This window comes from Cheilinus undulatus, linkage group 11 (genome assembly GCF_018320785.1).
Source record: "Cheilinus undulatus linkage group 11, ASM1832078v1, whole genome shotgun sequence".
In the NCBI taxonomy this organism is placed as follows: Eukaryota; Metazoa; Chordata; class Actinopteri; order Labriformes; family Labridae; genus Cheilinus; species Cheilinus undulatus.
In genome coordinates, this window is record NC_054875.1 from 33,602,972 (window position 1) to 33,618,974 (window position 16,003).

General features: G+C 38.4%; 1 protein-coding gene across 3 annotated transcripts in view; it reads right to left on the reverse strand.

The window, feature by feature from the left end:
- The window catches only part of LOC121517208 (cadherin-4-like), a 353,586-nt gene that overhangs the window by 38,961 nt on the left and 298,622 nt on the right, over positions 1-16,003 (reverse strand). For all 3 annotated transcript variants that reach the window (XM_041798801.1, XM_041798800.1, XM_041798799.1), the window contains 3 exons: positions 14,471-14,615; positions 11,114-11,286; positions 3,740-3,877 (listed from right to left, as the gene is read on the reverse strand). In XM_041798801.1, coding sequence (XP_041654735.1) covers positions 3,740-3,877; positions 11,114-11,286; positions 14,471-14,615 — 456 coding nt within the window. The remainder of the gene's footprint in view (positions 1-3,739; positions 3,878-11,113; positions 11,287-14,470; positions 14,616-16,003) is intronic.

Here is a 16,003-nt window from a genome sequence, read left to right on the forward strand (position 1 = left end):
AAACTACTGAGAGCAGTCACCACAAAAAAAACATTGATATGTACTGAAAAAAGAGACATGCTATGACAGCAATTATGTGCAGGACAAACTCTGAGCAATTTATTAGTATTGATCACACTACAGAAATACTGTAGGTACCCATGCAGCCTCACTCTAAATGCGAACATACATGACAGTTTCCTTTTGTGGTACTATTAGAATGTGTTTTTGATTTTATGTGTTTTTTATCTGCTTTTTTTAAAGTTGTTGGTGATGTGTCACATGACACCTATCATGTATTTAAACTCCTGTTCTTTTTCTGTCTATCATGTCCTGATTAATACCTGTGGTGAGTCAAACGTGTGGACAACCCTGGTTACACTGGCCGTGTGGACATTTTAAATTTGTTGCATTACCAGACAAAAATGTGACTGTAAAGGGTGAACACTAAATCTTCAGGTTTGGACCAAAAAAGTGGGTCACAAAGCCATTTTTAGTGGGTCACGTGTGCCTGAAAGAAACAATGATGGGCTTACATTTGGAAAGAAATTACTCTATCTCTTTGTTCCATCACATCTTTTGTCCCATCTCAAGTCCAAATGCCCCATTTTCATTAAATAAATAAATTCAGTCCTAAACCAGATGAGAACCACTTCTTAATATTTCCTTGATTTGTTGTGATGCAAGGTTATACTTTATATTTCAATTGACATTTAATTGGTAGTACATCTTAGGTAATGGTGCAGGGTAAAGCAGAAGTAATGGAAGTCTAAGTGTAAATGACTACTTTTACTTGTGAGTAAATCCAGAATAACTAAACCCCAGAGTTTCAGTTGAGATGCATCTGACCCTGGAATTAAAAAAAATGCCTTAAGAAAGTCATTGAAAAGGGCTGGGTTGGAGGGGTGATAAGATGAGCCCACTCTCTCCTTCCTACTGTCCGTTATCAGTCAAAACATCATTCAGACTGCTGCTTTTCAGATCTGGTTATTAGCCATAATGCCATAAATATTATTTCTATTTTATTTTATTTATTTAAAGAAAAGATTATTTAAATAGTCAAACATATACATGACTATGAAGAAGACACAAGCTAGTTTATTATCAACTTTTTTTTTTTTTTTTTTAAAGTGGTTTATTTAGGATCTCAGGCAACAGCACTACATTACCTACAATCCTTGAGTGTCACAGTGACGTTTCTTAATGGCGGTGGTGCAAAATACAGCTGTAGGCTGCTACTAATGAAGTTGTGGAAAAAGTTGGCAGTATTAGCACTTAAGACAGAAGGCAGATCAACTAGTAGAATGATATTCAAATTTAGTTGCAGGACATGGTTTTAACATTTTCAACACAAAAAGTAGAATACAAATCCTCTATGCTAAAACTTCAAGATTTGGGCCTTAACTAATTAACATTACTACTACATCCCCATATACATGGATTTTTATCTGAAAAGTGGACTGAGGGTTTAGTTACTCTTTAAGTAATTTTTATGCATAACTTTTTTTTTAAAAAGTAACTACTCATGTGTGAGGGTTAGGGTTAGTGCATGTTTTTGGAGTAACAGCCTATAAACTGTGTAGTTGTGCACAGAGGTTTCCTTTATCAGAGGCTCAGATTCCCCCGATTTGGATTTCGTCCCAAACTGCTGGACTTACAGAGAGGAGGGTTGAGGCTCTTTGATTGTGACTGGCACTGACTGTACTTGGCTTTCAAACAGAACTTGACAAAACACCTTTTGCCCACACCTTCATCCTTCTGTTGCTATTTTGGCAGTGGGTAAAAACTACAGAAGGTGAGGTGAGAGAAAAGCGAAGAGAAGTGACAGAGGACTTTATCATAGGAACGCTGGGCTGTTACTAAAGAGAGGGAGCACTGCAACTAAAAAAAAGTCTCTGGATCGCAGAATTGTAATCCACAAATAATTAAAAATCCCCAATATGCTGATTGCATCAACAATAAAACACACTTTATTTAATCATACCTCTCTGCATTAGAGAAATTATTTACAGCATGTATACAGCTCTGAATAAGCACCCAGAGCCTTCATATCTGTACCCACACTCCACCCTTCTGCCGCCTTGAAAAATAGGGCAGCTTCTGATAGGCATGATGAAATATTAATCATCAACATTAAAGACAAATTCCCCAAACTTTATATTTCTGGGACACGCTGAAAGATCTATGGGATTTACTCCAAACACTAAATATTTGCATAATGGCCTGTATTCTCAACAAAATGGCTTTAATGTTATCCCACCACTAAAGTGGTTGATTTATGAAGGAAATGGGTAAAAGTGCTCTGCTCTCCTCGGCTCTGAATACTCCAATAAAGTTTATCATCAATATCCTTGATAGTATTAACTTCCCACTGTGGGGATGATGGAAAAGCACTAAAACATGGTGGGATACAGTTAGAGAATATGAATTTATTATTGGCCACAACCATCAATACACCAGCATTAGCAGAGAATCTTAAATCAGAAGTGATGCTAAATCAAATAAGTCTGATTTACAGCAAGGCATGTTTAAAAAGTTTTATCTGCTGCTGTAGAAAATATCTAACACGACCTAACATTCCCTTTTCTTCCTTGCATCCCAGGTCCTTCTCTCAACTCTTTTTCCTTACTTCTTTTTTTAGTTCTTGGACTTTTCAAGGTGGTCCAGCCGTCAACCCCCATTTCCTTCTTTGTTCTCTTTTTGCTCGTCATCTCCTTTGTGTCTTTTTTTCTTCTTCGTCTGCCCTCTCTTTGTACATTTCCTGTTGTGTGTGATGTAGCAGCTCTCTGATGAGCTCTATGGCTGACACATGCTTACCGCCAGCGCTAACTCATCATCATAGAGTCTTAATAGCCCCCAGGGCAAATGCTAATGCTAACCCCTCTGCTGCTACCTCAAAGAGTAGAGCCTATAGTGTGCTGCGGATTCCGCCTCAGCTGTTACAGCCTACAGCTGCAGAGCTAAGCACCTTATCTACCCAACAGGCCTGTGCTCTCATCACTGCTGATAGGAGAGCACACATACTGAATTATTCTGACAGCTTAAGGCAAACTGACTTTTTCATCATAACATGAAATTAGAATGCGGGCACGCTCACTCCACTTCTGACCATCTTTACTCCTCTAAACAAACATATGTCTCTGCCTCACATCAAATAAAAATGCGGATCTGAGAAAATTTCATTTAAAGCCATGCAAATAATAGCCTGGATTTTTTTCCTGCTACTTTCCAGCTGCCAAGAGAAAATAATGCTTCAAGCACAGCTTTCCATCCATTAAGCAAGGGTTAAGATGAAGTGCAAAACACTACATTTCCACTTTTCTTGGCTGGCTTGCAGCACATGTAGTTTGTACATAGCACATAAAGATCATTAATTAGGAGTTTTAATTTGAACCTGCTCTCCAAAATGACCTCCTATAATGTAATCATCATTCTAAATATCACTATCATGACAACAATCATTAACAATTTGCTGGCTCTGGTTTTCTTGCTGATGAAAGTCGATGATATGGATTACTCCTTTCTCTGTGTGTGTTAGTGTGTGCATCCTCTGCAAAAAAATGTGTAATTACCCTTTGCACTTCATAACCCTCATTCACTGTCCTTGTTTAAATCTCTGTTGCAGTCATTTCCTTACACCATCTATCCCACTCTTTTTCACTGCCTGCATCTCTCCAAGCTCCTAAAAACTCATCATTTCCACCTCCATCTCTGAACCTCGACACTCTTTCCCCTGCTGTCCTTATTTGAAGCAACTCACAGTTCTTGAGGTCAGCATGGGAGGGTTGTCGTTGATGTCCTTGACAGTAATGATGGCAGTGGCTGTGTTGGAGAGGCCAAAGTTCAGGTTACCCTCCATATCCGTGGCCTGCACTATGATGGTATACTGGGAGACTTTCTGTAAAAGACAGGAACAGGAGAGAAAACAGTGCGCGGTTATTCATCTGCAAAAAAGCTTTCTGTTTCTCAAGTCTACAGCAACAGCTTCAGACTGTGACTCCCAGAGGAACAGGAAAAAAAGCAAAGCTGAGGCTGTGTTGTGTTCTATAGTAGCAGTCCACGGTCTTATTTGAAACAGAGATTCACAAGGGTGAAATCTTTCATTCGTCTGAGTTGAAAACTCTGCAGTGGAACGTATCCAGACTTTACACCATCTGAAGGCTGCACTGCGAAGCCTCCCCATGGGTATGTCTTCAAAGATATTGCCTATTCAGTGCCACTGATGGACAGATGCGAAGACAATGATCCAACCGACAGAGATTAATAGACTATCTATGAAGCTGTAATAGAGGGAATGATAAATGCATTTTTATCTTTTGAAATGACACTGTGTCACTTTGCTGGAAGCTGAAATATAGTCCTCTTATTTTTATTTTTGTACTTCAGTGCTTTCGTGTTAGTCTCTCCTTGCAGCACCATTCTCCTCTCCTCCCTCTCCTTGGCGGCCTCCTCTGTCTCTTCCTCAGTCTCGGGGTGCAGTTAATGGGCTGTAGGAGGGATGGAGCCCAGGAGCCGGCTGTCTGGATAATGTGTCTCGTCACTGAGATTCCCAATTACATTCCCAGTGTCTCTCTCACCTGCTAATTACCGGGTAAATATCCCAATTAGGCCCGGACGCCACATCAAGAGGATTAGACAGCTCCTCTCGGTTCCTATCATCTTGATGCTCGAACTCCAACCTTGTGCACACTCTCTCATTAACACCCATATGGACACACTCAAAAACACAAGCACACATACACCTCTCTTTCTGCATATCTTGTTTAGAGGCAGTGTATGGCTGACTGTCCCGTCAGCCCTGTGTACGGCGAGTACACAACACTCTCACTAATTAGACAAGGGAGTAATTATGTAGAGTTCCTCTGAACCTCTCAGCAGTGCAGCAACACGGCAGCACACCCGGCTTCCTCCAAAGGACTGAGGTCTGCTGCTGTCAACAAGCTCTCACAAGTCCACAGCAGACCGTTGGGAACCTTTAGAAGAGAATCAGTGTGGGAGTTTATAAAAGAGAGGAAGAAGATGTTTCAAACGTAAAGAACAGAAGAGAGGATAAGAGACAGCAGGAGATGCAGCTTAAGCGCAAGGGAGGAGTACAACCAGAAATAGATGCTTTTGAGTTATTTCTCTTTTTCTTTGGAGCACGTAACACCTCCTATAGCCTGGCTGAAAAAGAGAAGGGGGATGCTGAAAGTTTCAAAGTTTCCAAAGGCCAAAGCACTGACTAAAAATGGACCAGGGAAGCACCGCAGTGTGCTGTGAAGCATTTTCCTGTGAAGGTGATGTACAGTATGTAAGCTCCAATTTTTCCTTTTCATGGTTTGACGCCTTTTTCTGCTTTCTAGAAAAAAGATACAGGAAATAGAAGTTTGAGCTTGTTTCCATCAGAATCTGTTTCTAGTGTGCAAACATTCATTACATTTATGTAAAAATGTATGTGAGACCAAAGAGAAAACTCTGTGTGTGTTTTTCTTTTCACTCTGATACATATGTCTTTGTAAGCACTATTTTTGGTTCTATGCCCCGGCAATGATGACATTTTGAAAGTGAGAACATTTTTGGCATTCATTTCTTTAATGGAAAGCTGTTTGTGTCAAAACTTTATATGCAGTTAAATTTAGTTAAATAAACAACCCTTCTTTGGTTAGGCTGAGGCGTGATTAAACATACTTGGCTGAGACATTTGTTTGTTAAAAAATGATCGCTAGAGATAGTAGATGTCACAATTATGTCACAGCTATGGCACAGCTGTGCCACTGAATGTCAGAATAAGAACTAAAAAAAAAGATGAGCAATATTTGTGCTGCATACTGGTGCTTAAAAACAAATCAAAAACATTTATGGATGTGTATATGTAATGGAACAACAGTTCTTGCAGTAATCGCCCACTGGTGGTACCCTCTGTCTATAAAAGTAGTATGGGAGGCAGATCTTCAGTTATCAGGGTCCTCTCCTTTGGAATCATTTATCAGTCAGGGTTCAGGAGACACACTCTCTACCTTTAATAGAGGCTTAACACTTTCTTCTTTACTTATAGTTAGGGCTGGCTCAGGCCTGGACCCCTTAGCCATGCTGCTATAGGCTTAAGCCCAGGTTAAACCAACATTTTTTGACATAACGAGACAGTTTTAGAATGTCACTGGCAAGAGTTTCAGCAGTTTGCAGCTCTAATCAGGCTGTCTGATGCAGTTGCCTGCACTTCAGCTTGTTAAGTTGGAGACAGCTGGTTACACGATGTTGCAAGCAGATAAACATGGAAAAGGAGAACATAAATCTCATTTTGAAAGGCTATAAACTCCAGTTTTGTTAGATCAAGTCATGGTATAAATTTTGGAAATTATTATATCTATCATTCCTATTTTTCCACACTGAAATTTCAGCCTTTAAGCGCTCCTGTCTCCTCCATTAGCTGACCATATAGCTTAAATGCACAGCTGCATTGATGGTGATGACATGAATCAGTGAAAGATGACAAAGATGTAAGAAAAACATTTATGTTTTGACTAGGCCTGTTAATATGAACGTGTTAACGCTTGTGACTGATATGGAAAGCTTAACGTGTTAAAAAAATAATAACACAATTTAATCATATGTCTAAGTTTGACCACAACTTACTCCTGTAGTCCTCCTGCGCAGATGTTTATGTTCCTCGGGTGAAAAGGTTAAAGGCGGGTCAAACTCAACCAGCAGTGCTGAGTGAGGAGACAGACCCAGGTCTGCTTCACGGCAAATTTCGATTTAAAAAGCTGCCTAACGGAAGTCTGGATGAAACAAAAGTTGTGTGTACATACTGCGGTGATGAACTGTCTTTTTTCTGAAGCACAAGTCTTAAGTTCCACCTCTGGGAAAAAACGCATCTTTGCTAATGGTAGCAAAGATGCTAACAACAACACAGGATCAAGCCGTAATGCCAAGCGACACCGGCGCAGGCCAGAAGACCTGGATTTGTCCCCAAAATGACAACATCTAAGCTGATTAATGCAATCGCTAATGGGTCGCCAGAGACTACAGACCATTGACATCGTTGGTGACAAGGGGCTTCAAGACATCATCCAGGTCACCTGGGATGACCCGTACCACAGAACACCTACGAGAACTACTGTCACAAGAATCCATAAACTGTATGACAGCTTAATAGGCAACTGAAGTGGAGCAGCTGGCCAGAGCTACATTTATTATACTGACGAGAGACTGCTGGACATCAGTCAGCAAATACAGCTACCTCAGGGTAACAGCACTCCTGATCGTTCAATTTACAGCAGAAGTTATTCTTATTCTTATTACTGCAAATTATCGAACTTGCATTGCTATTATCACCTTCATCTACTCTATACATTTTTCTATCCATTCACATTATTTTTGCTAATGCTTGTAATCATATGATCATTTTGCATGGCTGTTATCATAGACATTGAAGGCTTGCTGCTGTGAATGCACCAGTCTATGAATGCTTCATCCTAACTTCTTTTATCATTACTAGGACAGCTATATTGAATCTACAAGTAATGCTTCTTTAACTGCTATAATTAATAACATCTCTCTCTATTTTATTTTTAATCCTTGCTGCTCATGCTTATATTGCATTGCTGTGTTTTCTATCAATGATGGCTGTTACTGCTTATCCTTCACATATTGCAACCATCATTATTGACGTTATAGCCATATCCTCCAAAATAGGAGACAGGTTTATGGCCATGACTGCCTTGTCTAGACTTGTTTAAATAGACCACATCTTGTGTAGCTGCATGGAAGCTCAGCAATACATTGAATCTAGACATGCAAGAGTGTACAGACTTACATGTGCCAAGATTTTTGTATACCTCTAATTTGCCATGCTTCTCTCCAAGGTATGAAAATGTCAGCTCATTGTAGTTTTGGCTGTTTGGTAGGATATTACACCCACTGACCTGACAATGGATAAAAGTCATGCAACCTTAGCCTAGGGCTAGAGATGAGCTCATTTAAGACAACTTGTTTTCTACTAAAATAGCTTTCAGATGGTCATAATTTTTTCATGTGAATTTCATCTCCTCAGTTGGGCTTCATCCACAAACACAATGTCACTGTGTAGAAACATATAAATGGTGTCTGGTTCCAGATTTATTTAACACATTTCCTCGTCTCTGCCTTTGCTTCAGCAGAATGTTTCAGTTTTGTCTGAAAATTATGTTTCTGATCTCAGCAATGCTACCTTAAATTTATTTGGGTTATGAAAAAAACTCCTCATCCTTATAAGTGTAAGAACACAAACTTATGTATTTGTGTGAGTGTGTGCAAAATGGGCGTGGGGGTTTAATCATATATAACAGGTGACTGGCTGGATTAGCAGTAGACAGAGAAAAACAGAGTATAAATAAGCAGCTTTTTACCCACTGTTCCCCTCATCTTCTCTCTCTCTTTCCCTCTTCCTTTGGCACCTGAGCGTCTCATCCTTCCTGTCTGCCTCCATCACCCTATCCTCAGTGCCAAATTCACACTCACTTCCTCCAAACTCATTGTAGTACTCCCTCTGCCCTGCTCTGTTTTTGTTCTATCACTCCCTTCAGTTTTCCTTTCTTCCCCTCAATTGCCTGTGTTTTATCGAGTGTAGATGTGATTATATGGGCTTTTGTGTTTGTCTGACAGGTGTCAAGGGCATTCTATCTCCGACATTTCCTCTCTTTCTTTACCACACAAACACCTACACACACTCACGGTCACACACAGCACAACGTGAGCAGCCCACTGCAGCGTGATGTGTTGTTAATAGGTCTGTCACTGGTGACAGTTTGGGAGGATGATCTGTCTCAGAGATTTCTTTGCAGAGTTGTCACTGGCACATCCATGTCGTGAGAATAAACACATTTGGATCTTGTCACAACTTTTATAGCTCCATAAACAAGGTGACCGCAGAAGAAGGCAATTTACTGTAAAAAAAAATAAAAGATGAGTCGATGTGTGTGGGGCGACAAATGGCTAGAAAGCATTTGTAAGTCGCATCTCAGGGTGTCATCAGAGTAAACAATGCAGTTAAGAAGTGTGATCTCTAAACAAAGATAAAGGTGTATCATCATGAGGCCAGCTTTTCAGGCTGTTTGGACACTCAATATAGGGCAAAAGCTTTCAAAATCCCCAATTGGGTTGTTTTCATTTGGCTTTATTTTGTCTCTTGAGCCTCCTAAGACCTTGCATGTACATTTGAGGACAATATGGCTCTCCAACAACATGGTAATAATTTCTGCTATGAGATTTTCTGAAATAATTGTCAAGAATATCCATTAAAATTTAAGTCATTTGTTTGAAATTTTGAGAGAAATTGCTTGGAAGTGTTTAAGTATTACCATGGAAATCTTGGGGATATGGTTGTATATTTTGTAAAGTTTCATTGGACATTCTGGGGGAAACTTGATAAGTTTCTAGGTATTTTTCTTTGTGATTTGGGAAATTCGAACGTAAATTTTAAATTTGTTTGGATACTTTCAGGCATTTTCATGGAAATTTGGGAAATGTATTTGGTATTTTGTTGAACGGCCTTTGAATTTTTGGACTGAATTGGATTTGAAATTTTTTTGGATATATATATATATATATATATAGCTTAACAAATTTATTAGACCACCCTAACCCTAACCAAAGTAAGGTTTATGCCAATGCTGCCCTAAATTAACAGCATTGGTAATTACCAAAAATCATTTTTTATCTTTCTGCAATGGTTAATACACCAATATGTAGAAGCTCTTTAACCCAAATGATATTTTTAATGCTAAAATATAATTATTATTGTTATCCATGAATTTTCAAATTTACTGAGTTACAAAAAAACTGAAAAAATAGTAAAGCACATTATTATTTCTTGATTAATATGTTAAATTCTAGTTATTTACTTGCATTCCTGAACAGAAAAATTCATTTTAGTGGTTGAATGTTATGCTTGATTAATTTCTGACTTCTCAGAGAAGCCCAGTGAGCCGGCTCAAATTTGGGTATAAAAAGGTGAATTCAGTTTGAAATTCCTCATTCCTGTTCAAAATGGTAAAACGTGAAGAGCTCACTGGAAATGAAAGAGTCCACATTAAGGCACTTCATGATGCTGGGTGGTCTTTGAGACAAATATGACAGGTGGTCTAATAAATTTGTTAAGCAATGTGTATATATATATATGTTTTTTTTTTTTTTTGGTGGAGATATCCTTTGAAATTTTCAAGAATTTTCATGGAAATTTCGTGGATTTTTTGGGGGGGGGGGGGGGGGGGGGTGTAATGTTTTGGGAATTTGATGAAAATTTTGGGAGAGAAATTGCTATGAAATTTGAAAGAATGTTCAAGGAAGTTTGGGAGATATGTTCAGGCATTTCATGGAAATTTAGGAAGTGTATTTGGAATTTTTGGGAATCTGACGTGAATTTTTGGAGTAACAAATTTTCTTTAAAAGTTTTATGTATTTTCAAGAAAATGTGGGAAATTTATTTCTATGTTTTTAGGAATTCATTTGAAAATTTGGGTGGTGATATCATTTGAAATTTTCAGTTATTTTCATTAAAATTTCTGTTAATTTTTGGGAATGTATTCATAAATTGTAGGGAACTGTTAAAATGTTTTTTCCAGACATTTTCATGGAAATTTGGGAAATGTATTTGGGATTTGGGGGAATTTGATGTGAATCTTTTGAGTTAATTTGTGTTGATATTTTTCAGTGTTTTTTCAAGAAAATTTGGGAAACTAATTTGTAAATTTTGGAGAATTTGTTTGGGAATTTTGTTGGCGATGTCCTATGAAATTTTCAAAAGTTTTCTTGGAAATTTCAAGTAATTTTTGGGAATGTATCTGGGAAATTTTGGGGGAATTGATAAGGAATTTTTTTATGTCAAGATTTTTAGGAATTGACATTTTTCTTGTAATGTTTGGATTTTATGAAAAAAATTATTTAAAACATTCTTATTTTGGATTGCTTTATAAATAAGTTTAATGATGTTCATCACATTTCAGGTAATTTCTTTGAAATTTTAGGAAATAAGACTGGATTTCATAAAGGTAATTTTTTTTCCCAAGCAATTCATAACTTTTGCTGATCTCAATGCAAAACTTGCATCCCAAACTGAAGCTCAGGTCTCAAGAGGTTAAAAAGCCCCTGTTAATGATGTGGATAAGTGAATACCAACCTCTCGATCAAGCCCAGGTGCCACAGTCACGATATCTCCGGTCTCACTGTTGATGGTGAACATGTTGGGGATTGGGCTGTGTGGGGTCTGGGACAGGATTCGATACCGCACCATCCCGTTAGCGGTGGTGTTGTCATCAGCATCAAACGCAGAAAGATGCATCACAAACGTTCCTGCAGAGCAAAAGATCTGTCAACACATACATCCGTAAAGCCAAACATTTCATTAAAGTTGATTAAAAGTAAGTTAGTATGATTCAGTTCATCAGCTTATGTGTGTTTTGTGATGTATGTCTATTTAATACACTGTACAGTATTTGTTTTATGAATTATTGTGTGGGGGTTAAAGCAAGCATGAGACTAAAATCACAACCTTGAAACAAATTGTGACTGATTTTGTTTTCAAAGTTTTGAATCCTGACATTGTAAACAGGCTATGAATAGTAAATACATCTAAATATGCACAGATCGTATTTGCTTGCTTGAGGACGATGATGTTGATGTGCTTTACCATCACTATAGAAAAAAATGAAGTGTACACTGGACTGGTGTCTGTTAGTCTTTTCTCTCCATACTCTTACTCATACAGAACCTGTACTTTATAAATAACATTTTTCTCTATTATTAATATTCCTTTTTATATAGTTGTTTAAAAAAATGAATGCTATTATTAAGTTAATATTTAATCATTAAAAAGAAAATGAGAATGACTGATGCTTAGTGGAGTTGCTATTTTTTTCCAAGCCTGTTCCACCTTTAGTTGACACCATGTCAAAACAGTCAGCAGTATGGTAACAAATTCATTTCAAAATGATGAAAAGAAGGTCAAGAGTAAACTTTGCTCACAGCAGTTTGCCTTTCACTCCAACAAGCAACATGGAAAGTCATCTAAAAATGATAGGAATGAGGGTTTATTTTCTAAGGCTTTGCTGCAGCCTGATGATTCATCTGTTTTATTAAAACATTCAATTGGCTTTAAGTATGAACATACAGTACATAATTAAAACTTTTAGTTTATTTTCTGTGTCATCATATGGTACATTAGTTGCACAGATGTGTGTTTTGTCTTGTAGTAATGTTTCACACCACCACATTTAATGATAACGACGACACTAAAACATACGACACACGCTGGTTTTAAACTGTTGGTGGGTTTTACATCCAGATGCCTTTCAAAAACACAGCGAAGAAGTTAGTGAGAGGAAGAAGCTGGTGGTCTTGCCACTCCCCTGCTACTACACCCGTATTAACTTGTCCTCTTCATGTGTTCTGTCAAGCCTGCTCACTTCCTCTTCTTTGTTGGTTATTTAACAGCAGTTAGCAAACAGTTAGGAGCATTACTGCCCCCTAGACTGGCGGATAATAATACCATCTATGACCGCTGTTTTTCTACATTCAGACCATAAAGTGTGAAAGAATTCAGATGTGTTTGTCATGTGACTACATGCACCAAACCATGACCCCGAGAGAATTCTTAAGAGATTTCTGGGAAAAAAAAATTCTGGAAAAAAGAGAGGTATTTTGGGTCATAAATTAGACCTTTTTTCTTGTTCTGTTGTGTCTCTTTAAAAAAAGAGTTCAAAATTCGGAAATACAAAGTCCTATTCATCTTGGCAAACCATAGAAAATGCATTTTAATAATAAATTCAAGTTATTTCAGAAGTTATAATACAACTAAAACTGCTAATAGACTTCTATGACATTCACTGTGACCAAACTTCTGGAAACACGCTCAAAATTTTCATCATTTTTTATACCCAGATGACTGCACTTTATTTTGCATTTACTGGATGTTTTGGAGATTGCAATATAATTTCAACTATTCCTTTTTTTCACTTACTAAAATGCAAGGTTTTTGGTCATTGTAGAAGAAGAAACTGTTGACAGCCTTAGCCTTTATTCCATTATTCATATACTAATTACCATGTATTAATATTACATAATGATAAGCTAATAAACCATTTAGATGTTTGATAACCCTTGCATATATAAATCATAAATTGTTGTAAACCTGGTTTGTAGATAATATTCACTCAGACTAATCACAAGTTGGCACAGACATGCTGGAGAGAATACAGCACCATCCATCCATGAATGCACCACTTGTTTGCTGCCGCCACATACTCATAACTCTATGGGATCACTGCCTGTCACCCAATCACTCCATCTCTCTCTCTCCTTCTCTCCCTCTTGCTGAACCTCTCTCACAGCTGAACTCTAATTGCCAGAGATAGTGATATCATGCCAGTGACAGCCCCTGTCCGAGGATAATTGTAACCGCAGCTCCCATTTCAAACTTCATTACATTTCAAAGCAACATTTGTCAATGACTCGGCCAGAGGGAGCACTCTAAAGGCCTCTCAGCGAGACGAGAGAAAAAGCCGGCAGGAACAGAGGGAGGTAGAGGAAAAGAGAAATAGAGGACAGACTCCATATTTGGTTTGATTCCAAGCGGAGTGACTATCAGTCCTCCACACATCTCTTTTTTTTCTCCAAAGATGGAGGGATAGAGAGAATGAGATGAAGAATCACAATGTGTCACATCGCTGGGGTAATTTCATTAAGCTGCACTCTTTGGGGGTTTAATGTGGACCCTTTGTACGGGCGTCCTAAGCTGTGCCTGACAGGATTAGGCCCCCATAATGACTCTTTAATTTGCAAACTAATTCAAGTCTGTAATTGGCCTTCTATTGAAACCACTGGAGCTCTAAATTCTAAAACTCGCTTTTTTATTATTATTGTTCAGCTGAATGTCACGCATGCCACTGGGACTGCTGCGTGGGGCAAGACTGGGGAAAAAGGCAGAGGGGGAAGAGAAAGAAAGAATAAGAAAGGCAAATGAGAGAAAGGGAGAGGGTATAAGCACCTGGAAACCTCTTCAGATCACCTCTGGAGCGATAAAATAAGGCTCATTGGGCTCACGCTCACATTCACACAGAGAGCCCATCTCTATGTTTCTTCCACTCTGAGGTTAGACATAAAATGACCCAGTGGTGCTACAGCGTGGTACATTTAATCCCCAATCTCCTCTCCAGCCTGAGCACCCTCTTTGGTTTATGGTCACTGCTGCAGGCGGCTAAATGAAGAGCCGCCGTGGGAGACGGATTCTCCGTCTGTCTGCTAAATCAAGGGGAATGGAAAATTCTCCATAACGTCAAAGATTCACTGGTGTGGTCATATTTCTAAACGACACCAATCTCTCTGGATATACTAGTCGATCTGCTTCCATCTACCAGCTTTGAAACCCCTCACCTCTCCACAAGTTTCCTCAATGCTTTCCAAATAAATAAGTCTTTCCTGTAATCGCTCCTGCTTTATACTTCACTTCTTCTATCATCTATCCATCCATCTTTATTACCTGGTTTAGAGCCTTCGTCCACAGAGCCGTTGTAGACCTGGTTTTTGAACTCCGGTCTGTTGTCGTTCATGTCGATGACAAAGATGTACAGGTCGATGGGGTTCTCTACCTGGTTCCCATTCATGTCCACAGCATGGGCTCGCAACTGGGAGACACAAAAACACAAGAAAGGATTAGCATTGTAATCTTTATAGGGGTAGAAAGCACCAAACTATAATTAAAGGGAGTCTGTGATGACTGCTTGTGTTAGCTTAATGGAGATGAGGTAATCATTTTGTGCTTGGTAGTAAAGTATTTTCTAGAAAAAACAATAGGGATGAGGAGGGGATCACTCAGCCTGACAGGTAAATTCTAGAATAACTCATCTGACACTTTGTATGTGCCTTCTACAAAAATAGAGGGAATTAAATGTTCATTTAGTTAATATCTGCAGAGTGTGTCACTTAAAAGGATAGTTTTAGTCAGTCTAACTATTGCTGATAAAGGACTTTAATTTCTACATACTGTGTTTCAAACTTTAACAGTTTAACTTGATTTCTATTGTTCTGTTGCTTTGTGACTGATTTTGTGCTTGTTCTTTTTCCTTGTTTTGCATGAAAAGGGGGATGCCTTAACATCCTTTTGAAAAAGGCTTTGAATGAATAAAAAAAAGTCCATGTTTTTCAAAGTGGTGTTTTATGAGGTACTTCTTAATAGTAGGTGTTTTAGCCACAGGGGATCCAGAAGACTCAGACTGTGCTGCAGAGGAATAGTGCTAAAACAGACAGAGAAGTGAAGTGCTGAGCCTTTCCCTATGCATCATAAATTTACCTTGGCATTGTTTTAAGCTTACTTTGTGGCTACTTTGACGCCACTCACAATTGGAAAACAGCAGTAAAACCATTGTTGACATTAGGCAACTATGGATTTTAGTTGATAATGTTTAAAATTATTTCAGAAAAAAGTAACAGGAAGTAACATCAGAGAATCAGCCTACTTCACACAAATGTAAGTGAATCTTCCAAATGATCTGAGTCTGAGTTAATTATTTGTATGTCTCTTACTTATATGCTTTATCTTCTCATTTTTGTTTTATCTCTACTAATATAATGTCATCCTCTTTATAAAGATGTATTTATGTATATGTACATGTGTTTAAACACTATATTGCCAAAAGTATTCGCTCACCTTCCTCAACTTGCATATGAACTTAAGTAACATCCCATTCTTAATTCACAGGGTTTAATATGACATCAGTCCACCATTTGCAGCTATAACAGCTTCAACTCTGCTGGGAAGGCTTTCCACAAGGATTAGGAGTGTGTTTATGGGAATTTTTGACCATTCTTCCAGAAGCGCATTTGTGAGGTCACACACTGGTGCTGGACAAGAAAGCCTGGCTCTCAGTCTCTGCTCTAATTCATCCCAAAGGTGTTCTATCTGGTTGCAGTCAGGACTCTGTGCAGGTCAGTCAAGTTCATCCACACCAGACTCTCTCATCCATGTCTTTATGGACCTTGCTTTGTGCACTGGTGCACAGCCATGCTGGAACAG